General features: G+C 47.9%; 1 protein-coding gene across 1 annotated transcript; it reads right to left on the bottom strand.

Annotated features, from left to right (window-relative positions):
* Positions 1-436: 436 nt before the first annotated feature.
* CCSAP (centriole, cilia and spindle associated protein) lies at positions 437-15,802 on the bottom strand. Its single transcript, XM_075495867.1, has 3 exons — positions 15,419-15,802; positions 6,394-6,677; positions 437-4,527 (listed from the first exon to the last, which is right to left on the bottom strand). Exons 1-3 carry the CDS (start codon positions 15,723-15,725, stop codon positions 4,354-4,356), a joined length of 765 nt encoding a protein of 254 aa, XP_075351982.1. The 5' UTR covers positions 15,726-15,802; the 3' UTR covers positions 437-4,353.
* Between the last annotated feature and the right edge of the window lie 8,579 nt (positions 15,803-24,381).

Raw genomic sequence — 24,381 nt, 5'->3', positions numbered from 1 at the left:
ATAGCCATCCTTTAATAGCTTAACTTCTCCTAGGTGCAAGATTATACTTGTTCTTAGTGATGCAGCTTCCTGGTTTTTTCCCATGTTACCCTCTTTTTCCAAAGTTCTAAATTAAGATTCTCAAAGGCTTCAGCATGCATAGCACTTCAGATAGCTATTATATTTTAGGCTCTATTTTTTTTCCTTGTAGAAAAAGCTAGTCAGATTGGGAAAGGGTATTAAGAATCTGTGGGAGTTACAGAAGGAACATAGACAAGCTCAGCTTGCCTTGTAACTGTGATCTATCCCTACACCAGTCATTACAGAAGCCTGTTAACTGTCCAGTAGAGAATATATGGGACATGCAGAAGCCACAGTTTGCATGCAGAGACTAAAGCACCCTGTAATGGAAAACCTGAGACCCCAAAAAACACAGTACAAGCAGTCAAGGCACTTTGTGTCACTCATTTTATTTCCATATACAGGTTGACATTACACTATTAAATATAGACAATACAGAAGCATTAAAAACAAATACTGTTTAAAAAGTTTAAAAAACACATATTGCTTAAAGCTCAGATGGTATTTCCCTATAGTTTTTAAAGTGAATTCAGTGCTAACAATAGCTGAGGCAGCTTCCCATTCAATTGTACCCCTAATTTTACAGGGACTACTGTCAAGGTGTTGAGTCAGGCTCCATATATGGCTTTGCTGCTGAGTGCACTGAGCTGGAAAATAAACTGGAATATCCAGGTGACCACACACAAGGCCCTCAGATTGCTAGCTTTTGGTCCCTATCACAGTAAAAAGAAAGAAGTCAGAGGCCTTTATAGTTCAGTGGCACTGCATTATACCATAAGAAAAAAATGAGAAGAGATACATGTTAAAAATTCAATTAAAATGGAATTATTTTAGTAAGAATTTTATCCAGGTAGCAAATGCTACCTGGATAAAATTTTACCAAAAATTCAGGTCTGACCCTCAGTTTTGTTAAGTTTGGCTCTAAGTTTAGCTATCACCTTGACTATCTCAGCTTCCAGTGAAAAAGTCTGTAATTTGTAGTTGCAAAGATGTGACAGCAGTGACTGAACAGGCATGCTACTGTACTTTACAGGGACATTCTTACACAGTTGTCATTGTAACATTTTACATTGTAAACACTAGTCTTCACAACACTATAGTTAAATTGCAGCATTACACATTGTAAAAGTCTTTTTCACTTAGCTAATTACTTTCAGAAACAAAAAGGAACACAGTTATTTTAATGAAGACTTTGGACAACTGAGTATTTACTGTGTTCTTACAGAGTTCTACTTCTAAAACAGGAGTGAGAAGTGTTCATCACTTGGCTGAATTCAAGAGTCCATGCAAGACAAAGTTGAGAGCTTCCTTAATTGATAGGGTGACATTCACTAGGTTTTCCATTTTTTAGTGAGTCCAATTTGATGCAAAACAGCCAACTCCTGTAAGAATCTACAGAATATAGTTAAAGCTTTTACACCTGAAAAGTTCTGCTTTCCAAGTCAATTGGCTTTTCATTTGTTAATGTCAAAACACTAAAATAATGGTTTTCCAGACTTCAGCCTGGCATGTGCCAAATATTTTGCATTTATAACATGCAGTGATTAGAACTATACTATTTCACATAGTCTAAGCAAACCTACTAGCCTTTTTTTAGTCAAATAATGCCCAAATGCAGGAAGGCTACCTGATTTGCAAAATAATTTACCCCTCACTTTCAGGCATTATATTACTTAAACCAAGATAGTACCAACATAGCACTCAGGATTATTTTTAGCTACAGACCATTTGAAAAAGCATGACAGTGACTCACATGACCTGATTAGTGCCACTTACTGTCTTCTAGGAAATTGTTTTGGTGGGGAACAGCTCTTGACCAGACAAGGATAAGAACTAGATCATTTCCTCAGTACACAGCAGCCTTGATGCTGTTGAAGAGTCTCATGCTCTGTAGAACACCTGAACAAGCCTGTTTGAGATGTTTTAAGTTTGATACCCAGTAGCTGAGGCAGAAGACATTTAAGCCTTCTATAATTATTGGAAAGACCAACATGTAATGGGAGATCCATCTTATCCAAAAATGGGTACTTAAGGCAGGCACATAATCATCTTCACTCCTCCATTCTCAGTGGGAAGAGGGAACTGTACAAGCTGTCTTGGAAAGCATGGCAAGACAAGTCCTGCCCTAGACAATCAAGGAAACTGTTTAATGTGACAAAATGCAGTGAGGGCACAGTCCATCTGCTGTAGTTACATAAAGCCTACAAAGCCTGTAGGCAACAGGAACAGGCAGAGTTTTTATTGAGTAAGGCTGTTAAGCAGAGTTAGTGCTTTGATTCTGTTGTTCAAAGTTAGGGTGGATTTCTGAATTGAAACAGAATCAGAAGCAACTTACACATATTTACAGCAGCTATTTCAAGAGGAAAACAGCATAAAAGGAAATTAAAATAATCTCATATGGAATAAAGGCATCCTCTGGAATAGTTTGCCTCAGTTCTGGGCACTGTTCTAAAGTTTTAAGAAGTTCTAGCCTGTGGTTTACTTAAGCTGGAATACAGTAATTTTGCTATGTTTAAAACATACTTAATCATACTTTGCATTCCCAGACTTAAAAGCTATAAGATCTCTAGTAGGTAGCCTGAACAAGAGTTGTCTGTATTTTTATAGCTTTACACTTAAAAGGCAGGTAAAAATCAGATTATGATTTCATGGATTCTAGGACATCTCAGTAAGATTAAAATGGAGATTAATGAAACCCTTACTGATGCAATGTAATTAACACTAGGAGGCAGCAGTGCTTGGTCCCTTTGCATGATTACTTTCTTTCAATACCACTTATAATCAAACTTTTCACTATACATGTAACTGTGTTGCAGTAGTAATTCTAGAGTCCTGCTTACTCACTGAGATTGTAGAATGAAGCTAAGACTAGTGCAGGTTTCTGCTGCAGAAGTACAAGTGTGCTTCCTGTGAGAAGGTGTCCAGTCTGTAAAACACAAGCTTCAAAACAGTTAAACTGAGATAACCAATGTATGGAACTAACACACAACACATCTGAACAAAACTTTGAAGCTCACAACTACAGCAATAATCTGCCTAAAGCTGAGTTATCAAACTGAAAAGATTAATTTACAGCAGCTTGAGGAAAAAAAACCACTGAGGATCTCACAAACAATGACTGTCTTACTATGTAGAAGTAGGACCTACAAAGTGAGTGTTCAAACTCCATTATATATTGTTGTTTACTAAAGGGTACCTCTCCTTCTTCCCCAAGCCCTCACCTCCCCCCCCCCCCCCAGTGAGGAGTTCACCAATTTTGAGAGGCAGAAAGCTTCTCAGGACTTCATCTACAAGTTTTATCAATGTGATTCTCAAGTTTAAAAAGCTTTAAGAGCATACTTGTACAATACCACAAAATGGAATGCATATTGCACTCTGACCCCCACTGAGCATAACAGATATTCTTAAGTGTTAAAAATAGACTTCACTAGACAAGAGCCAGCCCTCTCCTTCAATAAACTGGCATTTACATGATTAAGCATAGAGGAAGTGTGACCACAAGCTTAATACAGTGGTACAACTTGATACTGGTAGAACAAGCAGCTGCTTATTGAGCAGCAGCTATCAGATAATGATTGTCTACATCAGTTATTTGGTACAACAGGCACAGCAATACAATCCTGTAGCTGCTTCTTGCCCTGAAAATTAATAGTTTATTCTAATGACCTTAGAAACAGCAATAAAAGTTATCATCAGCAGATTCACTAATCAAACAAGGTTTTTTGAAAGTTTCTATATACAGACAATACTTGGTATTTGCCTGCCTAAAGCATCTACATTTATTAGTGCTGTTTACCAGATCCACTGGCTTTCCTGTTGTCTGTCTTAATATACTTATTTTGGTAAAAGTATAAATCAAATAGTACTATAAATGTGAAGGCACCTCCATCACACCTTTAAAGTCTCTCCCCAACACCACCTCCCCATGACTTGGACTTTTAAAATAAGGGACAACAGATTATTTGTAACCAAGATGAAAAAAGTGTTTGCTTTAACTCCCTGTATGCTGAGGTTCCCCCCTCCCACCCCAAAGCAAGTCAACTGAAGCCTTAGAAAGATTCCCAAAAGGGGAATTGTTTAAAAGTTTGGGTAGCTATATCTAAAAGCCTCTTCAAATGTTATGGCTCCAACAATACACCCCACTGTGAGGTAGGTAGCCAAGATAAAAATATCATAACAAATATTTTAACAGCTGGAAACTCCCTATAAAAACCTTGCATAAGTAGTTTGGTTCCTTGCACCAGTGTCCTGATATGCGTAGCTTCTTTTGAAGATGCCTAAGGGAATCCAAATTCACCGAGCTCTTGCTGAGTAGCATCTCATATACTCTGTCATCCAAGGGTTGTCTGGTGGGGAGGGCTTTATTCGCCAAGCTTTCTCTGCTTCTGCCGATCGCACTCGCCTCTGAGAAAGCTTCCTTTTCTCCACTTGTCTCCTGTTCTTTGCTCGTAGAGCAGATTCATGAATCTGAAAGACCAGAGTTAGTATTACAGCAGGAAAACAGCCTAGGAACCCCCCCAAGAAGCTGAGGATCACTTTATATTTGTCCCAATACCCATCCCAAAGAAACAGGGTTTGCTAGCAAGATAGTATTTTCTTCTTTAATTTGTACTACCAACAGAAGAGAAGCACAGAAATTTTTGTTTAAAAAAAGGCATCAAATTCTATCCTGCATTATCTTTCCCACTTCACACTATTAAAAGATTCCGAAGATCTTGCGTGTTTTGCAATCTTACTCTGACACATTGTAAAAACCTCAATTCCCTTACTTCTACCATTTTAAATTATTAAACATTCCTCAGTATGCCCAAGCATCCCTTAAAACCTAAGCCATAGTAGTAAGACAAATCCCTAGAGACTCCTTACTAGAGACTGAAGAACTTAATTTTGAGAACATGCTGCAGGCACACCTACATACATTTTTATATTAATAAATTATCATATTTTCCCCAAATTTGATCTTAAGAGCCAGCTTCTATGTTTGCTTACTTCTATCTCCAGATTTAAAACCCCACCTCCCATCTCAATTAGGGGAAGTAACACCTTTCAAACATTCAAGAAAAGTGACCTAGCTAGGCAGTAAGTAGTCAGTTCCCACTTAAAGAAACATCCTTAGTGACAAAGCACTACATAATTGCAAGTGTTTCAGAAGTGTCCTGCCCATTCACTCCAAACTCAAGACCTGATCTTAGGAGTTCTCTGTTTCTAGCATAAGAAATGTTAAAAGTGTTAGAAAGTAGAAATATCTCTGCTCAAGTCAGGCATTAACCTCTATTAGGCTTCAACATAAATCACCAGTCAACTACTTCCACCACTGACCAAAGCTTATCAATCCAGTAACAGTACCCATTATCAGGAAGGGCAGCTTCTTTCAAGAGCTGCAAGGCCCAAATTCCTCATTTTGCCCAAAAGGTTGAGCTGCCCAGGAAAAGACTATGCTTCAAACCCCTTCCAAAACAGCCCATCAGAAGTCAGTGCTATCTTATACATCAAGAACACCACCCACCTTAATCCTCAGATATCTTGGGTCATAGATTTCAACTCTACATTAGCAGTAAGCTAAAGACAAGACACTGACAGGGATACATTAATGATTATGTTTTACCAGCCTAGGAGAGCTATAGAAAAGAAAGAAATGGATCTGTTGTAACACTCCAACCTTAGTGTTTCTTGCTAAGCCAGGAAACAGACCCCACTACTGCAGAATCCTGGTGCTGTCCATGAATTTTATTTGTGCTATTTTGCTAATATTAACACCAACTCTGCAATCCATCAGCCATCCAATAGACCATTCTGTCAGCAAAAAAGTTCCCTGCTGGCAACTCACTGAAATGAGCTGCTAGACAAAGCAGCAAAGCTTTTGTACCTTCTCAGTGAGGCTCCTATTCCTAGGGAGTGCCCCAGGAAAAGTCACTCTTCCACAGCACAAGTGCTACCCCAGTGTTTATATACCTGCCTGCTGTGGGATGCCTGGTGCTAACTGCCTGCTGCTTTTCTCTTGTTTTCATGAAGTTCAGAATGCAGAAATACATTTATAACAGCCAGTTTTGCTGGTAGCACTGTAACAGCCAGAAACAAGATAGCCAAGTTTTAATCAGAACTTGCAAGTATTAGTCAAACATGGGAAGTTTCAAAACCAATTAACAGTTAGGAGCTATTTGGACATAAACCTCTTCAGGTTTATTGCTAGAATTTTTTTTTTAATAACTTATTGCTAGAATCTCTATGCACTCAAAAGGCATCCCTGAGAAGTTTTACTTAGATATTAGACATAGGTCTTACCCAGGCACTAAGTAGGCATGGCCCTTTAACAAAACAGGAGCTTTTACTTACTTCATTTGCTGAAGCAGAAGCACAGACATTGTGAGTTTTCTGGCTTCCAGTATCTGTCTGTCTTTCTCCCCACCCATACAGAGCAAATGGATGTTTATTCTCCTTTGGTGCATCTGTCTTTTGAGGACTTTTGGCTGATCTTCGATCGTTACGACTGGACAAGGCACTTCGACTCGGACGTCGTCCTGTACGGCTGGTTTTATCAGCTTCCTTTACAGAATTGTCTTCTACAGGTTTTTCTTGCTCTTCCCTCTGCTGCTTTTCTTGATCTTCTCTTTCTTTCTCTAAAGAAAAAAAAAATAAAGTTATGGTTTAAGCTCCCAATGCCAACATATTAATGTCTGATTTGCACAGCTTCTCTTAATACATCATTGAAGCTGTGCTTTTTTTAGAAATGGAAGAAGTCATTACTTCCTTAGCAACAGATCTATACCTTGCTTAAATGTCTTCATTCTTTCTTTAGTGACTACAATATTTCCAAGCCCATCCCTCTGTACATCAGCTTTCACATACATGCCTTTCACTAGTGAGGCTACAGATAACCAATAGCTCCAGGCAGTATTTGAAAGACTGTTTCCAGTGATCTTCTGTCTTCACTATTTCATCTTTCAGACAGCAAACAGATGGACTGCTGAATGCCATGTAGATGCTGCCAGCCAGAGATGAAGTCTGATAAGAGTATGTGCAATATTAAATCCCTCATTATAAGCTTCCACAGAAAGAAAAAAGTGATTCATTTTCAAGCTCCCTGATTATACATACATCTTGATTATGGTTTTCTGTTTATGGAAGAGAGGGAAGTATGAAGCAAAGACGGACAAAGTGATAGACATCACCCTTGCTATCTCTTCTGTGAAGTATGTTTTACATTTGAAGTACCACTCTATAGGCAATACTCTCCAAGGCTCGCTTCCCCCACACATACTTTTTAAACCTTCCATAACAGGGTCCAGCATTTGTCCTCCAGGCATTGGGTATGTAGAATAGAGTTTGAAATGGAGAATTTAAAGTCTGTATCATTGTTAACTTGCAGATGTAGACCAACACTGAAGGCTGAATCAGCATTATATAAGACATTAAATAATAACACAGGGAAACAACTGTACCATAAGTTACAATCTTCTTGCATTATAGAGCTATGGAGGAACTAGTTTTCCTTTGTTTGTGGTGCCTCACAGCTAGCAGTTCTTGACATTTCCTGCATACTACTACTTATATACAAAAGTTCAGGTCTTAGACTTCAGATGAAGGAAGCCAGTATCTGGTATAGCACTGAATACTTCATAAATCTAAGAGGAAGGCTGGTAAGACAGTAAGAAAGGCTGTAAGCAAGCCTTACAATAAGGTTATACATTATTTTGAACAAGTCTGTTTTATAACATCATTAAGTATAGCCAAGCAAATGCCCTTGGATAACAATTACTGACTGGAAAAGAATGGCCAAAGATTTTTCCCACCTTTGAGATCTGTAAGGTGTTACAAACTGGTGACAAGAGGTCTTGAACTATTCTGTTAATACTAGTCTAAACTAATATCTTTATCAATGATCTGGACGAGGGGATCAAGGGCACCCTCAGTAAGTTTGCAGATGACACTAAGTTGGGTGGGAACGTTGATCTGCTTGAGGGTAGGAAGGCTCTGCAGAGGGACCTGGACAGGCTGGATCGATGGGCTGAGGCCAATTGTATGAGATTCAACAAGGCTAAGTCCAAGGTCCTGCACTTAGGTCACAGCAACCCCATGCAACGCTACAGGCTTGGGGAAGAGTGGCTCGAAAGCTGCCCAGTGGAAAAGGACCCAAGGGTGTTGATACACAGCCAGCTGAATACGAGCCAGCAGTGTGCCCAGGTGGCCAAGGCGGCCAATAGCATCCTGGCTTGTATCAGAAATAGCATGGCCAGCAGGACTAGGGAAGTGATTGTCCTCCTGTACTCGGCACTGGTGAGGCCGCACCTCAAATACTGTGTTCAGTTTTGGGCCCCTCACTACGAGAAAGACATTGAGGTGCTGGAGCGTGTCCAGAGAAGAGCAATGAAGCTGGTGAAGGGTCTGGAGCACAAGTCTTATGAGGAGCAGCTGAAGGAAATGGGGTTGTTTAGCCTGGAGAAAAGGAGGCTGAGGGGAGACCTTATTGCTCTCTACAACTGCCTGAAAGGAGGTTGTAGAGAGGTGGGGGTCGGTCTCTTCTCCCAGGTAACAAGTGATAGGACAAAAGGAAATGGCCTCAAGTTGTGCCAGGGGAGGTTTATATTGGATATTATGAAAAATTTCTTCCCCAAAAGGGTTGTCAAGTATTGGAAGAGGCTGCCAAGGGAAGTGGTGGAGTCACCATCCCTGGAGGTATTCAAAAGATGTGGTGCTTAGGGACATGGTTGAGTGGTGGACTTGGCAGTGCTAGGTTGATAGTTAGACATGATGATCTTAAAGTTCTTTTCCAACCTAAACAATTCTATAATGATTCTAATCAAATATACTGCTTACAGTATGTAGTGAAATAGGACTTTGGAAAAAAGTAAATATACAGAACCATGTTTTAGTTCTCCATCCTACAAATCTTCAACAGTAGTGTAGACAAGTTGGAGGTGTATGCTAGACACTGAGCATGACTCCTAAGCATTGTAGACACAAGCAGACATTGTGATCTGGTGTCTCTGACTTTTATATAAAAGGTATGGTTGGCCTAAAGGCAACTTAAGCCTTTCATTAACCTAACAGCACAGCAGTCCACTAGTAAGTGATTCCCTTCAAGTGTCTACCTTTAAGCATTAGATGCTGCCTTCTGCTAGACACACACAGCAATACATTCAAACTCTGCTGACAAACTTGCTGAACTTGCAAGTTTTCTGCCACACCATCTGTTTCTGGTTGTGGTAGGGACCTGTGCAAGCTACCTCTGTTCCAAGTCTCAGTGCTTTCAGCCACCACCAGTATACGCTGGTTTGTACAGAGGGAATTCCTCCACTGGTGTAGAAGGAGTTCACCTAGTTTAAGGCTTGCTTACAGATTGAGTGGTTGACCACAAACAACTAGGACAAATTTTACCTAAGTGTCTTCATTAAAAGCAGAAGGGCTTGCCAATCCTGTGACACAATAGCAATCATTCTTGCTAATTGCCATGATTTAGCTAGTCAAGCAAGTACATGCCCAGTCTGACACTGCTTTAATTTTGTTTCTGCATCCATCCAGCTCTGATGAAATGAAAGTTACCTGCCTGGCACACTGGTTAAGCATCCATTTACTCTTACACTCACTTTGTGCTTGTATGGTAAAAACATGAAGACTTGCCACATGCCCCAGCACTCCTATAAGGCGAGCCTCATGCTCTCTCTTGCTAGCTGTTAGTCTTGCCAGCACATTTTCTACTTGCTGCCAACCAGCACAGAAGCCCTGATGTTGGGCCCTGTTCAGGCTAGCCTATACACACATGCCTTCCAAGCTGTGCAGGTGCACCATTCAGCTACAGATGATACTGCAGTACAGCTCAGTATTTGGTTAAGGGTAGCCAGCAGTGTTGAAGTATTTGGAGCTGTATTTGTTAAGAACTCAGTTGAGTGTCCCCACAAAACAACCAAGAGTAGTAGTCAAGGCCAAAGGAGCAGAGTGTGAACAAAAACACAGGCCACACGAATTTCAGATGTCCAAGTACTGGGTACACAAAGTTTCAGTCATTATAGCCAAGGCTAGATAAAAAGCAAGCAGCAGTGACATCAATGTGGTAAAATACCCACTTTGCATAGTGTCCTCTGGGACACACAGCTTCACCTCTAACAAGGCAGCTCATTCATCACAGCTGCAATAGGCAGCACAGAGCTATCCCCTTGCAAAATACTATCCATGCATCTCTCTACCCAGCCCACTCCTAAGAAAGGACTGGCTTGGTCCCCTTCTGTGTAAGAGGCCATTATCAGAAGGAAGGACTGTTTTGAGAAAATAAAACACTGATGGGGGACATATTGCTGTCATTTCTGAAACAGGATTGCTTTTATTTTGGGAAACTGTTCCATGCTCTATTCAAGGGAAAATGGCATCTTCCTTCTCTACAAAGGGGAATGGAGCAACACAGAGTTCATGAGCAGCAGAGGTGGCATTTAGAGACTTAAAAATACAGGAAAGTGGGGACTCCACAATTGCATGGATACTCTAGCTTTAAGATACTACTTCAAGGCAACAGCCATGCCTGGGGATGCTGCTCACTAGGGTATAGTTCCAGCTGGTGCAGAAATGATTGAGCCAGCTTGTCCCAAAATAGCAATAAAAGCATATGGGTAAATGGCACGCGGAGTCCTGTGCACAGTCTTACAGTAAATGCTGTATGCCAGAGCATACTATAGCACCTTATAAGCACCTGCTATTAGAGCAGATATTTCAATGAATTCACTCCTACAGTGCATTTATACAGAACTCAGTTGGTGAAGGCACAAGGCAGGTATCTTTAACAGTTATTCAAGCCTTTATTTAAAACTATAGTTTATATCCAAGCTATTTTGTTAGGCACCCCTTTTCCCAGGAAGGTAGAAAAGCAGCAGTTGATAGCAGGGAAGGACTTAGACCCAGCTGCTCAGGCAGCCCAGCCACCAGCAACACCTACCCACCTCCTTCCCATGCAGCATGCCAGCTCCAGCAGACACAGGAAACTGAACTGACTGGCTGCAGCATTACAAGGATTAAACAAGAGAGGGGAAAAAGCTAGGAACATTTAAAACAGCAGCATGGATGCTAAGCAGAGCACACTGGACAGGAGGGGATTAAGTGCTTAGCAGGCAGAACAAGGCTGCCAGGCCCACCCGATATGGCTGTTGAAAGCCCCTGCCCAGAAGAGGTCACTGAACCCTGCTGTGTTGCCCAGCTTGCATAACAGCCCCCCTCCAGGGCTCAAGCAGGAGGAGCTCAAGTGGAGCTTTCTCTCCCTCCCACAGTACTGCATGCTCTACAAGGCAGACCAGAATCCCATCTCAAAGGCTCTGCTGACTTACTAGAAGTATCAACAACCTTCTGATTAGACCCACAGGTCCTAGGGATCAACAGTATTATCTCTATATAGACATGTTTCCTCCTTACAGCACTACCTCACTGTTCAGAAGAAGCACTTTGTGCTTAAACTGCCATGGGCAGAACTCAGCATTTCCTGCTTTAGTACAAATACCTCCAAACAGGGAAGGTCTCCAAGGCCTCTTGAAGGGGTCATATACTCAGTTGTGGGTTATGAACTGACTACAGCTGGGTAGAAAGTAGTTACCACAGCTGAAACACTGCAACGTAATTGCTTCAAGACAGATCTTGTATGAAGCAGCATTGGAACTACCAGCAACACAGCAGTTCAAAGTTGATTAGATTCACACAAACTTCATCTGCAGCAGAGTTCAGAAAGCAATGACTGACTTGGCTTGATAGCAAAGCTCATTTCCAACCAAAAAAAAATGGAGCAACTTTGAATCACAGTACTATAAACCCCTAACCTGACACTGTTGCCTTCTTCCCTCACCACAAGCTACTCCTTCCCATGTTCTTGGGCCAGCAAATACACCTGCAAGATCATGGCAGACAAGATCAGGGAACACATTTGAAATTGGATCTTCTACAGAGTTGCACTAATCCAGATCAGTCACTTTCCAACTACTGTGTAGCAACTGCTTTGATACCAGCTTGTCACCGCTGTCATTTAAGACCTCTGCACAAAAATGCTGAAGGCGAAATGGCAATAAGGATTGAAAGATGCCTTCACCCTGCGTGTGTGTGCAGCAGTATCATTTCACAAGCAACAGGTCTGACAGCAGTGCTGCTGCCAAGAGCTCCTGTCTTTCAGTTACCAGCCTGCTGGGTTCTGTTGACAGTTTTGAGGATGTGTCAACTAGACAAGTTGATTTAGGTCAAGATTTTGTTGGATTATGTTTAAAGCACATCTGTGCCTGGGCACATTCTACAGAAGAGTCCCACAAAGAGTTGCTGCAAGTGAAGGGCCAAAAGGAATTAACCCAAAGTTGCCACCAAGCACACCCTTAGTATCACTCAGCTATAACTTAAGTGTGAGATACAGTGACAAAATGGGTTTGTCCTACATGCTATCTCAGGTGTTCACACTGGCAGTACTTTAGACCAACACCACTAAACCTTAAAGTCAAGCTGCATACATCAGCTTTCTCTACACACACCAAAAGCATTTACAAACTGCTTTACAAATGCACACAGGGTCATCTTAACAAGGGAAAGGAGCAACAGTGGCCACAAACACCATTACGAATTGGCTTTACCTCAGATACTAGGCAATATTAGTGCTGGCCAAACTTACATAGCCACAAGCACTGTCAATACCACTCAGCCAGAAATCAGGCTCCCCACAGAACAGAGAGAAGCAGCAGTAGCCAGGTAACAACCAGGATGCTGCAGCATGTGGGTGGATGTCAGATTCAGAAGACAAAAGATGTCATCAACATGAGCACACTCAGCTACCCCCACAGCACTTCAGTATAATTAAGTTCTTCCAGAAAAAAGCAGTTGAATAATGGAAGATTCACAGAGTGGTAGTTTCTATGTTATCTCCTCTGCATGCTTTAATTAGTCAGCTGCTAAGCAAAAGAAAAAAACATCCTTGTAGTTGTCCAATACTGAACGAGTTGCTTGCTTACATATTAGTGTACACACCAATATACAATAAATTTCCACTTCATCCAGCTGCCTAAGCAGAGTTGGTTTCAGTCCTTTTGCTAAGGACTTGCAAAGCTCTTAAATACTGGCAGAACTTAGAAAATCATTTATCCTAAACCACTTGGCAAAGAAATGCAGGTTAGGTAGAGATTTTTCTCCCATTACAAATGTAAAATAGCAAGGACCTAATAGAACATTAGGTATTCCCTTACAGCAGCCATAGCAACGTTGCATCAGCTATAGAGGCACAATTGCCCAAAACCCCATAGATGGACAGGCCACTGTTGCTCCACAGTCCCTTTGCCACTGAGATACAGTAAGTGAGGACACAACTATGCATGCACTGGATAGTCACACATGCCATCACTGACCACAGAAAGTGCCTGCATTAGCAGCACATTCACACCTATCAAGCTTTTATCCACTGCCAAAACTGACCCTACCAGAATCAGGCTACCAAGTAACTCCAAGCGGATCTCTTCCCAGAGGAGTCAGGGAGAGCAGCAGGGAGCAGGCCAAGGACTAAGCAGAGTGCCCTGACCAGCAGCCTCTAGCCTTGGCAACTGCCAGTCTCACCTAGAATGAGCAGGCTACCTGCTCCACCCTGCTGGCTCAATGAGCAGAAGAATGAAATTCTGGTCCCCGCCACAACTGCCCAAGATTGGCACATGTTCAAACTGCATCAGAAAAGGTGGAAATGCCAAGTTCTGAGCCCAGCTTCAACAGCTTCCACCGTCCTCTCACTAGAAGCCAAGCCTTTAGACTGCCCATCAGAACATGTCACCTTTTCCCATGGAACTATTCCCTCCTCTTTCACAGTTCCTTAATGCTTCTTCTCACCAAGATGCTACATACTTCCTTCTTCCACACATTCTCCCCAGTCTAGCTTCCTCAAGGCCTGCTTGACGAAAGCAAAATTAGACCCACTAATACGTTGTTACATACTGGTGAACTGGGATGCTTCCACCACTACACAGCTTCGGAGAGCTGGAGTGCATTACCCTGGCGTGCAGCAGCTGTGTGCACCCCCATATGGGGGCTAGGTACCACAGGCCCACCCAGCCACAAGGACTACAGCTCACTGCAAGACCCCACATCACTAGCATGCTCTGAAACACCAGGCCTCCCGAACAGATGACAGCATAGCTAAAGCTGTTGTGTAACACAGTATTCTTAAGGACCATGAATGCAGTTTAGCCTTGAATATCAGAATACAGGTCCTTCTGGTTACCACAGGCCCCAAGGGACACTGAAAGAGACCAGTTAGTCTCCCCACTCCAAACAGGCACATCTAATCCCAGAACAACCCCCAGGCAGCATGAGGCTTAAAGGAACAATTCCCAAGGATTTTTCCTGCTACTGTGCAACAGATATACAGCCGATTCAAAATACATTGCAAAACACCGATCAGTGGCTGCGAGATAAAGTTTTCTTTCATTATAGGTAAGATACAACATCCTATGGGATAAAAAAACCCACCAACTTCAGAAGCTTGACAGTGTTGTTACCTGTCTACCCACTGCACAGTTAATTCTTGAGACATCGAAAGGCAAGATATGCTAGAAGAGAGCAAAATACTATTAGCTCTGCACCTGCTTAAGCCTATGGAGTTGTCCGCAGTCAGCTACAACCCCAAGACCAAACCTCAGGTAGCGTTAAAAACCAAGCGTTCAGCTGAGACAGATTACACGTGCGGATCCAGGACAGCAATCACGTTAAATGCCGGCCACTGGCACACAGTCCAACTTGCCACCGCTTTTGCCAGAGAACCTGCTTACATAACGGCAGCGATGCTCCGCTCCCATGGCAACCGTTTACATAAGCGGCTGTGACTCAGGATGAGAGGTACCACCGCTCGGCTCTTTAGAGACGCCTCCGATGCCGCAGCTACGGCTTCTCTGCAGGCCTAGCGAGGACCTGACTAATGGCACGTTAGTGCCTTCAGTCAGGAAGGGCGAGCACTTGGGAAAGTGACTGGGACCCCACCTGATGGGAGGCTTCACCCCCGAGCCCTCACCGGTCTGGTTTCCTACGCACCTCCTTTGGGGGGTACTACGAGGGAAGCCTCGCACCCCTCCCCGCCCGTCCGAGACCCCCCGCCGCCTGCCTTCCTCAGCACCGGCCCTGCAACACCGCCGTCCTCCCGCAGGCACCGCCCGCCCCGGGCCCCTGCGGACGCCCCCGCCCGAGGGCGGGTAAGACGGGCCAGGGCGGGGGCCGGGCACCCCCGCACGGTCACCCCGCAGGGTCCGGGCGCCGCCGAGGAACTAGGAGCGGCAGCCCACACCTCGCCAGGGCCGCCCGGACGGAGCCATCTCTGACGCCCCCCGCAGACCGGAGACACCCCCCCCCCACCGCCGCCGCCATTACCCCCGCTCCGTACCGGGGCTCCCCCCTTCCGCCTCGCTCGGCGCTGGCGCTGGCACCGCCGCCTCCTCCTCCTCCTCCTGCGCGGCCGCGGGGCTGCCGGCGCCCGGCGGCGAGGGTGAGCCGGCGGTGCTGCCGCCTCCGCTGCCGCCGCTGTCCTGCTCCCAGCCGTCCCACAGCCAGGGCCGGTGCGCCTGCTCCAGGAGGCGGCGGCTGAGGCGGTAGCGCAGCAGCTCCAGGTAGCAGGCGCCGCACGACTCCCACTTGGGCTCCTTGAAGCGCTTCATGTACTCCGTCTTCACGCGCCGCGCCGGCACCACCATGGCGGGGCCGGGGCGATGATCTGCCGGGATCCGCCGCCGCCGCGATCCGCCGCCGGCCGAGCCCGCCCCCTCCCGCTGCAACGTTTAAATCCAAACAGCGGCGCCCGGCCCCGCCCCCGCCCGCCCCGCGCCAATCGCCGCGCGCCGCCGCCGCCGCCGCCCCCTCCCCAACCACCACCCCCTGGCGGCGTCACGGCGCGCGCGGGCACGTCAGGCGGGGATGCGGCCCCAGCCGCCACAGCGCCGCCGCGCGGGGGATAGTGACGTGGAGTCGACGCGGAGCGGAAAGGAAGCGGGCGGAAACGCGGCAGCGCGAGCCGCAGCGCGGCAGCGCCGCCCGAGCCCCCGCCCGTAGCTCGGGAGCGGCTCCCAGCGCCAGGCGCGGGGCTCGGCCGGGGCGGGGCCCGGCGCGCTGCCCCGGCACCGAGGGCCGCCCGGGCCGGCAGCCCCGCTTCGCCTGCGCTGCTGCCGCCTCCCGCAGCCCGGCGAGTCTTGAGCGGGCCAGGACGGGCGCCAAACCGGGCGCCCTCCGGCAGCCGCCGCCTCCGGCGGCCCTGGGCTTCGCAGTAGCGGGGCTGGAGCCCCGGGTGCTTCCCCGGCACCGGCTGAGGCGGGAAACCCGCCCCGCCGCCCTGCCGAGGAGGCAGCGTGGCGCAGCCCTGCTGCTGCCGGAGGAGATTTAAAACCGCAGAGCACGTGCAGTGCGTCACAATCAATGCGTTTGCAAGAATTCCTTTTTTGTGCAGCGCCGCGGCAGGGGCAGCTGCCGATTTGAGCTCTGTTTCTGCAAGACAAAAAAGATGGGTAGCAGTAGGGGGCTGCCGCGGGGAGGCAAAGGCGTCTGCGACAGCAGGGACCTCTCTCCATTTTGCACTAATCCGCTTTAAAAATCCGTCCCCAGTGAGCGGCAGAACAGCATTGGCCTCCTCCAGCCCTGCCTTAGGCGGCCGGGGTCGCTCGGGACACGCAGCGCTTCGGCGGTCAGCGCAGACAGCGGGGCGGCCTCTGCAGCCGCCGCGGGGCCTCCCGCACGCCTGCGGCGAGGCACGGCCGCGCTGGCCCGGGCACGCAGCGCTTCATCCGCCCCTCGGCCTGCGGGCCACGGCGGGATGTCTCCTGCTCTCTCTCACGCTCCCTCTTCACGGCGCCGCACCCGAATCCTGCCCCGTGGGCTATGGTTGGCCTGCGGAGGGTTGCCGCCGTGCCGTCGCCACCGCGTCGCGCACGCCTCGCGACACCCCTCTGAGGGAAGACAGCACGATCGCCCTCGTCCAGCCCCAGCCCCAGCCCCAGCCCCAGCCCGGCAGGCTGCAAACGCCCCATTTTGGGTAGCTGCGGGCCTGCTTTCCCTCCGCAGCAGGGCTCTGCACAGCGGCTCTCCGGCCGCCGCTCCGACACAGGGGGGCACTGACGGATTTTCAGAAGCGGTTGTAGGAAACTGCCGCCTTTTTTTTTTTTTTTTTTTTTTTAACAAGGAGGCAAACGGTATTTTTTCCTTGCCTTGCCTTGTGCCTCCCCTAACTGGCACAAATGAAAAAATGCAAGCTGACACGGCTACCCGGGATGGAAAACGCTGGCCCAGACTGTTCAGTGTAACAAAAGTGCTGGTGGCTTTAATGTGAGGGGACGGTGGCTGCACGCAGCACCTCTGCCTGTGCAGCAGGTTGATGCAATCCCTGATGCAGCTAATGTCACCAAACTGGTGTAGTTTAATTGATGCTCAGACCGAGTAGAATACAGCTCCCAGATTTTACATGGACCGGTTGAGGCTTTGCAAGCCGGTGGTGCCCTGGGGTGCGGGAGGAGGGCACAGATGTTGCCTGACCTTTGCAGAAGCACTGGGATATTTCCCTCCAGCCCTCACAGCCCCCAGCCCTTGCAGCTATGGCAACAGCCCTGTGCCAGCGGGATATTGGGGAAATCCAGGGTCGTCCCCCCCCGGCGATTCAGGAAAATGCCATCAGGAGAGGCCAATTGCACTGGCGTCCAGGGCCTGGTGCCACAGGCAGGCATGTTGTACAGCTGCATTCATAAAGCTATTAAGCTCCATTTTAAAACCGGTTAGAGCTTCTCCAGCTCCCTTCAGCTCTGCCGGCTGCTCTCAGGGGTAGGCAGCAACGGAGCTACAAGGGAGCGGAGCCTGGGCAGTGTACCTACCGGGAAGGCAGGCACAGAAATAGCACCCCTGACATGGCAGCCATCACACAACAGCTTCAAAAATGAGTGAGGAACTGCTTCTGAGAGCACCTTCTCGCCATGCTGTGCCGTGCACGGTGCCCTATCCACAGCAGACATACAGGAGCCTTGCCTACATGCTTCGCTGGAAGAAAACCAGGCAGATGCAGCAGGTTTTCCCCTCTCAGTGTTATCCTGGGGGTTACATTTGGGAGCTGCCTCACTCATTCAGTATCCCCACTGAGGGCTCCGGTGGCAGCTGGGTTGTCCCCGCTGCCTTCTCCCATTGCCTGTGGTACCTCTGTGGTCCCACTGCGCTCCAGCCATGCCCTTGGCACCACCTGCTGTAACGGAGGGCGTTTCTTGGAAAATAACAGGGGACAATTGGTATGAAAATACCTGTAACTGAAGACAGCACTAGAGAAGGCTGCTGTAGCAGCACTGGCTAGAGACAAGAGCAGATTACTCCCCAATTAATCAGGACTCTGGTTTCTTACTCTGATATTCTGCTCAGTCTATATGAGCAGATGACGTTAGTGGATTTCATATGAATGGGCAAGGTGTGGGGTTTGCAGCATTTGCTTTCCATCTAGAAAATGTTATTTTGTACAAAATGTCATTTTGAGCCAACCTGCAAAGTATTAGCTTGGCAGTTGTAGTTACAAAAAGGCTGCTGTTGTTCCTAGGTATCATTTTAGAGCAACAATTGTTTACAGCTTTTCCTTCCCAAAGAACTTCTGTCCCCAGTTTAGAAAGACACAGCTGTATCAGAGGTACATGGATACTCTCTGATGGCTTCCCTTCCCAATAGAGAAGAAAGGGTTCACCTTTTGCAGGGCCAAACTTCTCCTGGGGTGCCCATAAACCTGCCACCCAGTCATTAATCCATGTCTCAGCTGTCACACATGAAATGCCAGAACCACAAGCACCAGATCCTGGCACGCAGTCTGTCTGTTCCCATTTTCTGCATTTTTTCCCTAAACTCTGCACTCTTCAGAGCAGGCGTCTACTCTTCGTATCAGCCTGAAAGATGTCAGCACTTCACAAATAACATAGTACTGTTAGTAGCTGCCTCCACCCATCCTCTCCATTGTACCATGCCGGGTTTAGGGCCTCTATCCCTTGCTGGCCTGAAAAAGAGTGCCCAGCTACCCGTGTGCTACGAGGTAAGCTGCACCTTCACCCTCCCGCTCCAGTTTCTCCTTCTCGGCGCATCCCTCCCACCCGACGGTTTGCACACGCATCCCGCAGTGCCGGGCAGATTGGCAGCAGCTGGGCTTGGAAAATAACTGGGGACCACTTGCATAAAAAGACCTGTAACAGAAGCATGCAGAGACACCCAGCAACGCCGACGTTGAAAATCACACGTTACCTAAGGCTGATGCAAGCAGCAGCGGTGGCTGTTGGGCACGTTCCCTGCAGCCTGACACAATCAATCTTCAGGCTTACAGTGCAGGAACCGCCAGGCAACAGGGCCCAGCGTCCCTCCAGGCCAGCCACCATCCCAAACCGGTTCCAGAGCGCATTCGGCAGCTCGGGGGAGGATGCTGAGACTGTCCTGGGTGACAGACAACTCCTCCCTCACCCCTCCAGCTAGAGCCAAGCCGCTCAGTATGTGCCAGACGAGAATCATTCCCCGTCCTCAACGCAGCAGCTCTGGATGTTCTCAGCGTAGCTGTATAAACATTATTATTTTTTTAACCCTAATGAGTTTTGGCTTCAGTACCTCATGGCAGAGACTTCCATGGGGTGAGAGTAGCCAGTTATTAAACAATTCCTGAATGAGGAACTACAATATTTATGACACTGATACTAACACTAGAATTTCCTCCCTTGCATATTTTCCTGGGGTTTTTCCTTCATTAAAAAACAGAATAAAGGCACCACTTGAAATTCTAAGCATGACTTTTTTCCTTTTAAAGCACTTTTCCCCTGAGGATCTTAGTTATGCCTCTTAATCCTTATTATTGCTCTCCTACAGGTAGCAAACCAGGTGGCCGGGTAAGTCAAGAGTTTCAAACCGGATCAATGGCAGATGACTGATCAATGCCAAACCCCAGAAGTCCCCATTTCCTCTGCTACCTCTGTTTGAGTGGGAGCACCAGAGCTGCTCTCTAGGGAGGAGAGCAGCCTGGCCTGGGAAACAGTCTTATTTCTGTCTGAAATACCCACAGCAAAGTCAACAGCAGAGAGGTAACTTGATTTTTATGCAAAAAGTAGCAGGAAACAAAAAATAAGCATGCATGTTATTTTGCAGAGTGCGGTCACAGAAAGACACAGGCTAATTGTGTGGGGTAGTTTACACCCAGTTTTGACTTGCAGTCTTTTGCCATTGCACCTCTCTGTGGCTCTGGGCAATAAGGGGGGACAGTGGACAGTTTGTATGTAGTAGGAGTGGAAAATTACATGTCAGCACAGCTTCAGGTCGGCAGACTGGCTTCCAGCCGAAATGGGAGCTGTCACGATCTGAAATTGGGCTGCTGAGCTATCGTTTGGGTAAAGCCTGGGGGAGAGAAGAAACAGGGAAAAGAAAGAAGCTGTTTCTCGTAGAGAACCGTATTTTTAAAGTATTTAACAGCATAAAATCCAAACCAGCAAGAATATTTTGCCAGGCAGGGAAAAAACACAGGCTTCCTAGACCTGTGAAACTCTGCCTTCACCTAGATCAGTGAAGCTCTGCCAAATACTAGGGGTAGCTGTCCCAGTCACCTCACAAAACAAGCCATTGCGCTGTTAATAGAAGCCTGGTTAATCCCGCAGATGCGGGGTCTTTGGTTTCATGGGCTATTATCCCTTTTAGGTCTGCACCAGCTGCCCACAGGGTAACACTGTCATGAGAGAAGGATCAGAAGAGCTGGTTCAAATGCTCTGCGGGGCAGGTTAGCCAGCGGTAGTGCACTTGGCTGCAAAAGTCCCCCAGAACTGCCTGATGCTGTTATCAGAGCTCTGGGAAATTTGGTCATGGCCAGGATGGGCTGCAACCCGCCAGGGAAGCCCTGCAACCTCCCTTCCAGCAGCTCTGAGCACAAATCCTGTTACTGGTGCAAATCTCACATTTTTCTTGGAACAACTTGAAGCTTTTTACCATTACAGCTCTGAGCGGCTGTGCCTCCAAGCACCCACGGCAGCACCGTTTACAGCAACCTCAGCAGCTCCTCCAAGCCTTGTTGATGGTCCATGCTTTGCATCCACCTTTCTAAGAGATGTAGTTCCTTGGGCTGTGTGCTAGGGCTGTGTGCCCAGGAGCACGGAGAGACGTCTCCCACTGCCCACTGTCCTCTGGCTGCTGCAGCAGCAAGTCGTGGACTGGGCACACAGCAAGGCTGGCTCTTCAGCACGTGATGGGAACGCAGGTCAGCTCCCAGCTTAAAAACCGTTACCATGGGCAAAGAATAAGGTCCCTACTGGTATCAGTCCTTTTTTCTCCCTTTCTTTTCTTCCTGGCTCCTACTCCTTAAGGTTGCAAGGCTGTACATCATTGCTGACGGGTCAAGGGGATCCCAGCAAGGGAACAGACCTTAGGGCCAGCAGTAACGGGGTACTTGTCAAGGTGCTGCCCCCAGCAGCACATTTGCAGGCTGCCTACTCAGTCTGAGAAAAATCCAAGTTTACGTGCCAGCCAAGGGAGAGGCAGGAGAATCATGAGAGATTCCTTGCCTGCTCTCTTTTTATCTCCTGCTTGAGCAGCCCCAGTGACCAGCAGGCTGGCCGGCGAGCCTGGGTCACCGCCTGGCTGCTGCCCCTCCCATGGCCGAGGCGAGGAACCCGCTTCCAGCTGTGCAGCTCCCCGTGGGCAGTGCAGGGGACCCCGCTCTCGGCTACACACCTGCGTGTTTTCTGTGACGGATGTGGGTTTCCCCAGAGGTGGGCACGGCTCAGTAGGAGCAGCGAGGAGTGGGCTCGGGTGGAGGTGGCTGCATGCTCGTCCCACACCGCCCCACCACATCCCTTCTTCCCAAGTGGCCAGTGAATGGGGTATAACTCCACATTCAGCTACTCCCTGAAAAATCCACATGTATTCGCTTGCCATCTCCAACCTAGGGCTCTTCTAAAGGCTTGGGGCCACTTTTCCCAGCACAGCTCGGTGGCTTTGAGAATGCACCCCCCTCACACACTGCCTTCCCCCTTCCCAACAGCCAGCCTCTCCCCCTCCAGCAAATTAACCCTTGTTCCCCCGTGTTGTCCATCAGATTTGCTTGCATCCCCCTGGTCTGTGCAGGCTGCCCTCTTGCCTTTCTTTCCAACAGAGCAAAATGTGTTTCTTCACAGCTGGACTATCGGAGGCGGACCCAGGAGCTATCTCCTCTCATGGATTTCCTGTGTCTAATCCTGCTCCAGAAAACCACCCCTGGGCTTTCTCATGCCTCTGGGCCCTTCTAGCTCATTCCTGCATCTCTCTCCCTCTGAGGTGCAGCGCAGGGGCAAGCAGGAGGAGCTGGCCCAGCGTTGGTGGGGATGTGCTGATTCACTCCTGCAGGGAAGGGACTGGCCCCAGGTCTGCGCCCAGCTCTTAGGCTTCCCTCAGGAGAAAGGGCAGATTTGGTTCAACATTTTGGATCTTGCTGTAGGGACAGGCGCTCTAGCATGGTGAGGAGGCAGGAGGAATGCTGGAAGGCAATTTCCACGTACGTGTCCCCTGCCTTGGTCCCCTCTGCCTTCCCTCACCCCCTGTTTTGCTTTCTTCCTCTCCCCCTCGCCAGCTCTGCTCCACACTGTCAGCCTGGCCACATCTCCACCAGGAGCTAGGAGAGAAGCTGGAGAGGGGATGGGAGGTGAAACGCTGTGGGAACCTGCAGCCACCTCTCCTTCTCCATGCTTAAAAGGGATAGTTTGAAACAAAGAAACCCAGTCGGGGAATGTCTGGGTTCTGAATGTCTGTCAGAAATAACTGGTGTTATTTCTGAAGTTTCCCTGAAAGAAAGGATAAGCAGGGATCCAGGCAGTTTTCCATGCGGAGGGATCTCACTTCCAGAAAAAATCATCAAGGCAGAACTGGATCATGCTCCAAGTGGCAGAGCCCAACACATTCACTTGCAATGTGTAAGACGTTATCAAGTTCGTGGTCTCAGTAACACCTACAGGATGCCACCTCCATGAGCCGAGGCAGGAGGCAGCCTGTGTCACCCATGCAGGGAGAGGCAGGCGCTGGAGAAGTATCTGAGCCCACACACTTTCCTCCAACCTTATCTCGAGCTCATAGTGCTGCACAAAGCTGTTCCCCGCTCGTACTCCCATCCCTCTGGAGCTCGGGGACAGCAATCCAGCCACTGGTCAGGGTTACTTTTCTGTCATTGCTGTTCGTGTTCCTTTTTCAATCCCAGGCACGTCTTCCTCTCCTCCTCTCACTCCTGGACCACAGCACGGCACCTGAGAGGCGGGTACGGCATTTGACACAAGCAAGGGATTATGAATCTCTGGCATGGCTGGCCACCTCTGAGAGCCAATCTGTCACTGGGAGAACACAAATTTTGGGGGAGAAAAGGAGGCACCTGTGCTATAAACTGCTCCCCATCTCACAGCAGTAAGGGAGTGCTGCTGAAATGATCAGTTCTGAAAGATCAGTGCTTCAGACCGTCACCCCTGGGCTAGTGTCACCTCTAGGTGCTGGGGACAGAAGCTGTTCCTATAGCTTCAGGCTGTTTTTTCCAGCATAGGCACCCACATGCCTCACCGTTCCCCACGTGCAAACCTAGCACCTGCCTGTCATAGGGCCCAGTGCCGGTCCTGAATCTAATACCAGCCTGCTCACGATGGGACTGAGTTTCCCAAGCAATAAACTGATGGGTAATAATAAATGCATTGTGGAAAATATTTTAATGCTTGAAAAAACGTCACAGAATTGGCAATGAGAGGGCTAAGAAACAAGCACAGCTCAAGTGCATATTCCTGAATCTGATTTTAAACACCAGAAATTAGTGGCAGCTCAGTGTTGACTCTTGGCTGATTTCACTGTCAGTTTGTGAAATCTACGTAACCTAATCTCATTGTTCCTCCCCCTGGAAATGGTGGGTCTTCAACACAGAACAAACCTCATCCCAGCGTAAATTCCATTTGCAGACCTCAGTGGCACAACCGTGTGCTTTGAGATCGTCCATTGGAGATTGCCACAGCCATCTACCTTTTTTCCGAAGCACCTCTAGCACCAGTTCAGAAAAGCCTGCGTATTAAAAGCTCTTCCCCAGCCCACCTAGAGAAGCAGCCCCGAAGGACCTGCCGGCTCCAGCTGAGGAGGAGGGGTAGAGGAGGATGCTGCGATGGGGCAGGGGGCAGGAGGAAGGCTATGCAGGGAGCTCCCCGAGAGTGGGTTTCCCTGCCCTCAGCGGTACCTGGCACACAGGAGTCCCAGCCTCTTGACGGGGCACGGCTGTGCCCTGCCAAGGTTCTGTCCCAAATAAAGCCACTCGCATCGAGGGCTCAGCTCCCTTCGTACCAAACAGGAGCAGGGCTCAGCTGCTGAGCTGAGCTTCTAAATTGCTTCCAA

Source organism: Mycteria americana, chromosome 3, assembly GCF_035582795.1.
Source record: "Mycteria americana isolate JAX WOST 10 ecotype Jacksonville Zoo and Gardens chromosome 3, USCA_MyAme_1.0, whole genome shotgun sequence".
Lineage (NCBI taxonomy): Eukaryota > Metazoa > Chordata > Aves > Ciconiiformes > Ciconiidae > Mycteria > Mycteria americana.
Note: the sequence above shows the minus strand (reverse complement) of the source record. Positions and strands in the feature narration are given on the sequence as shown.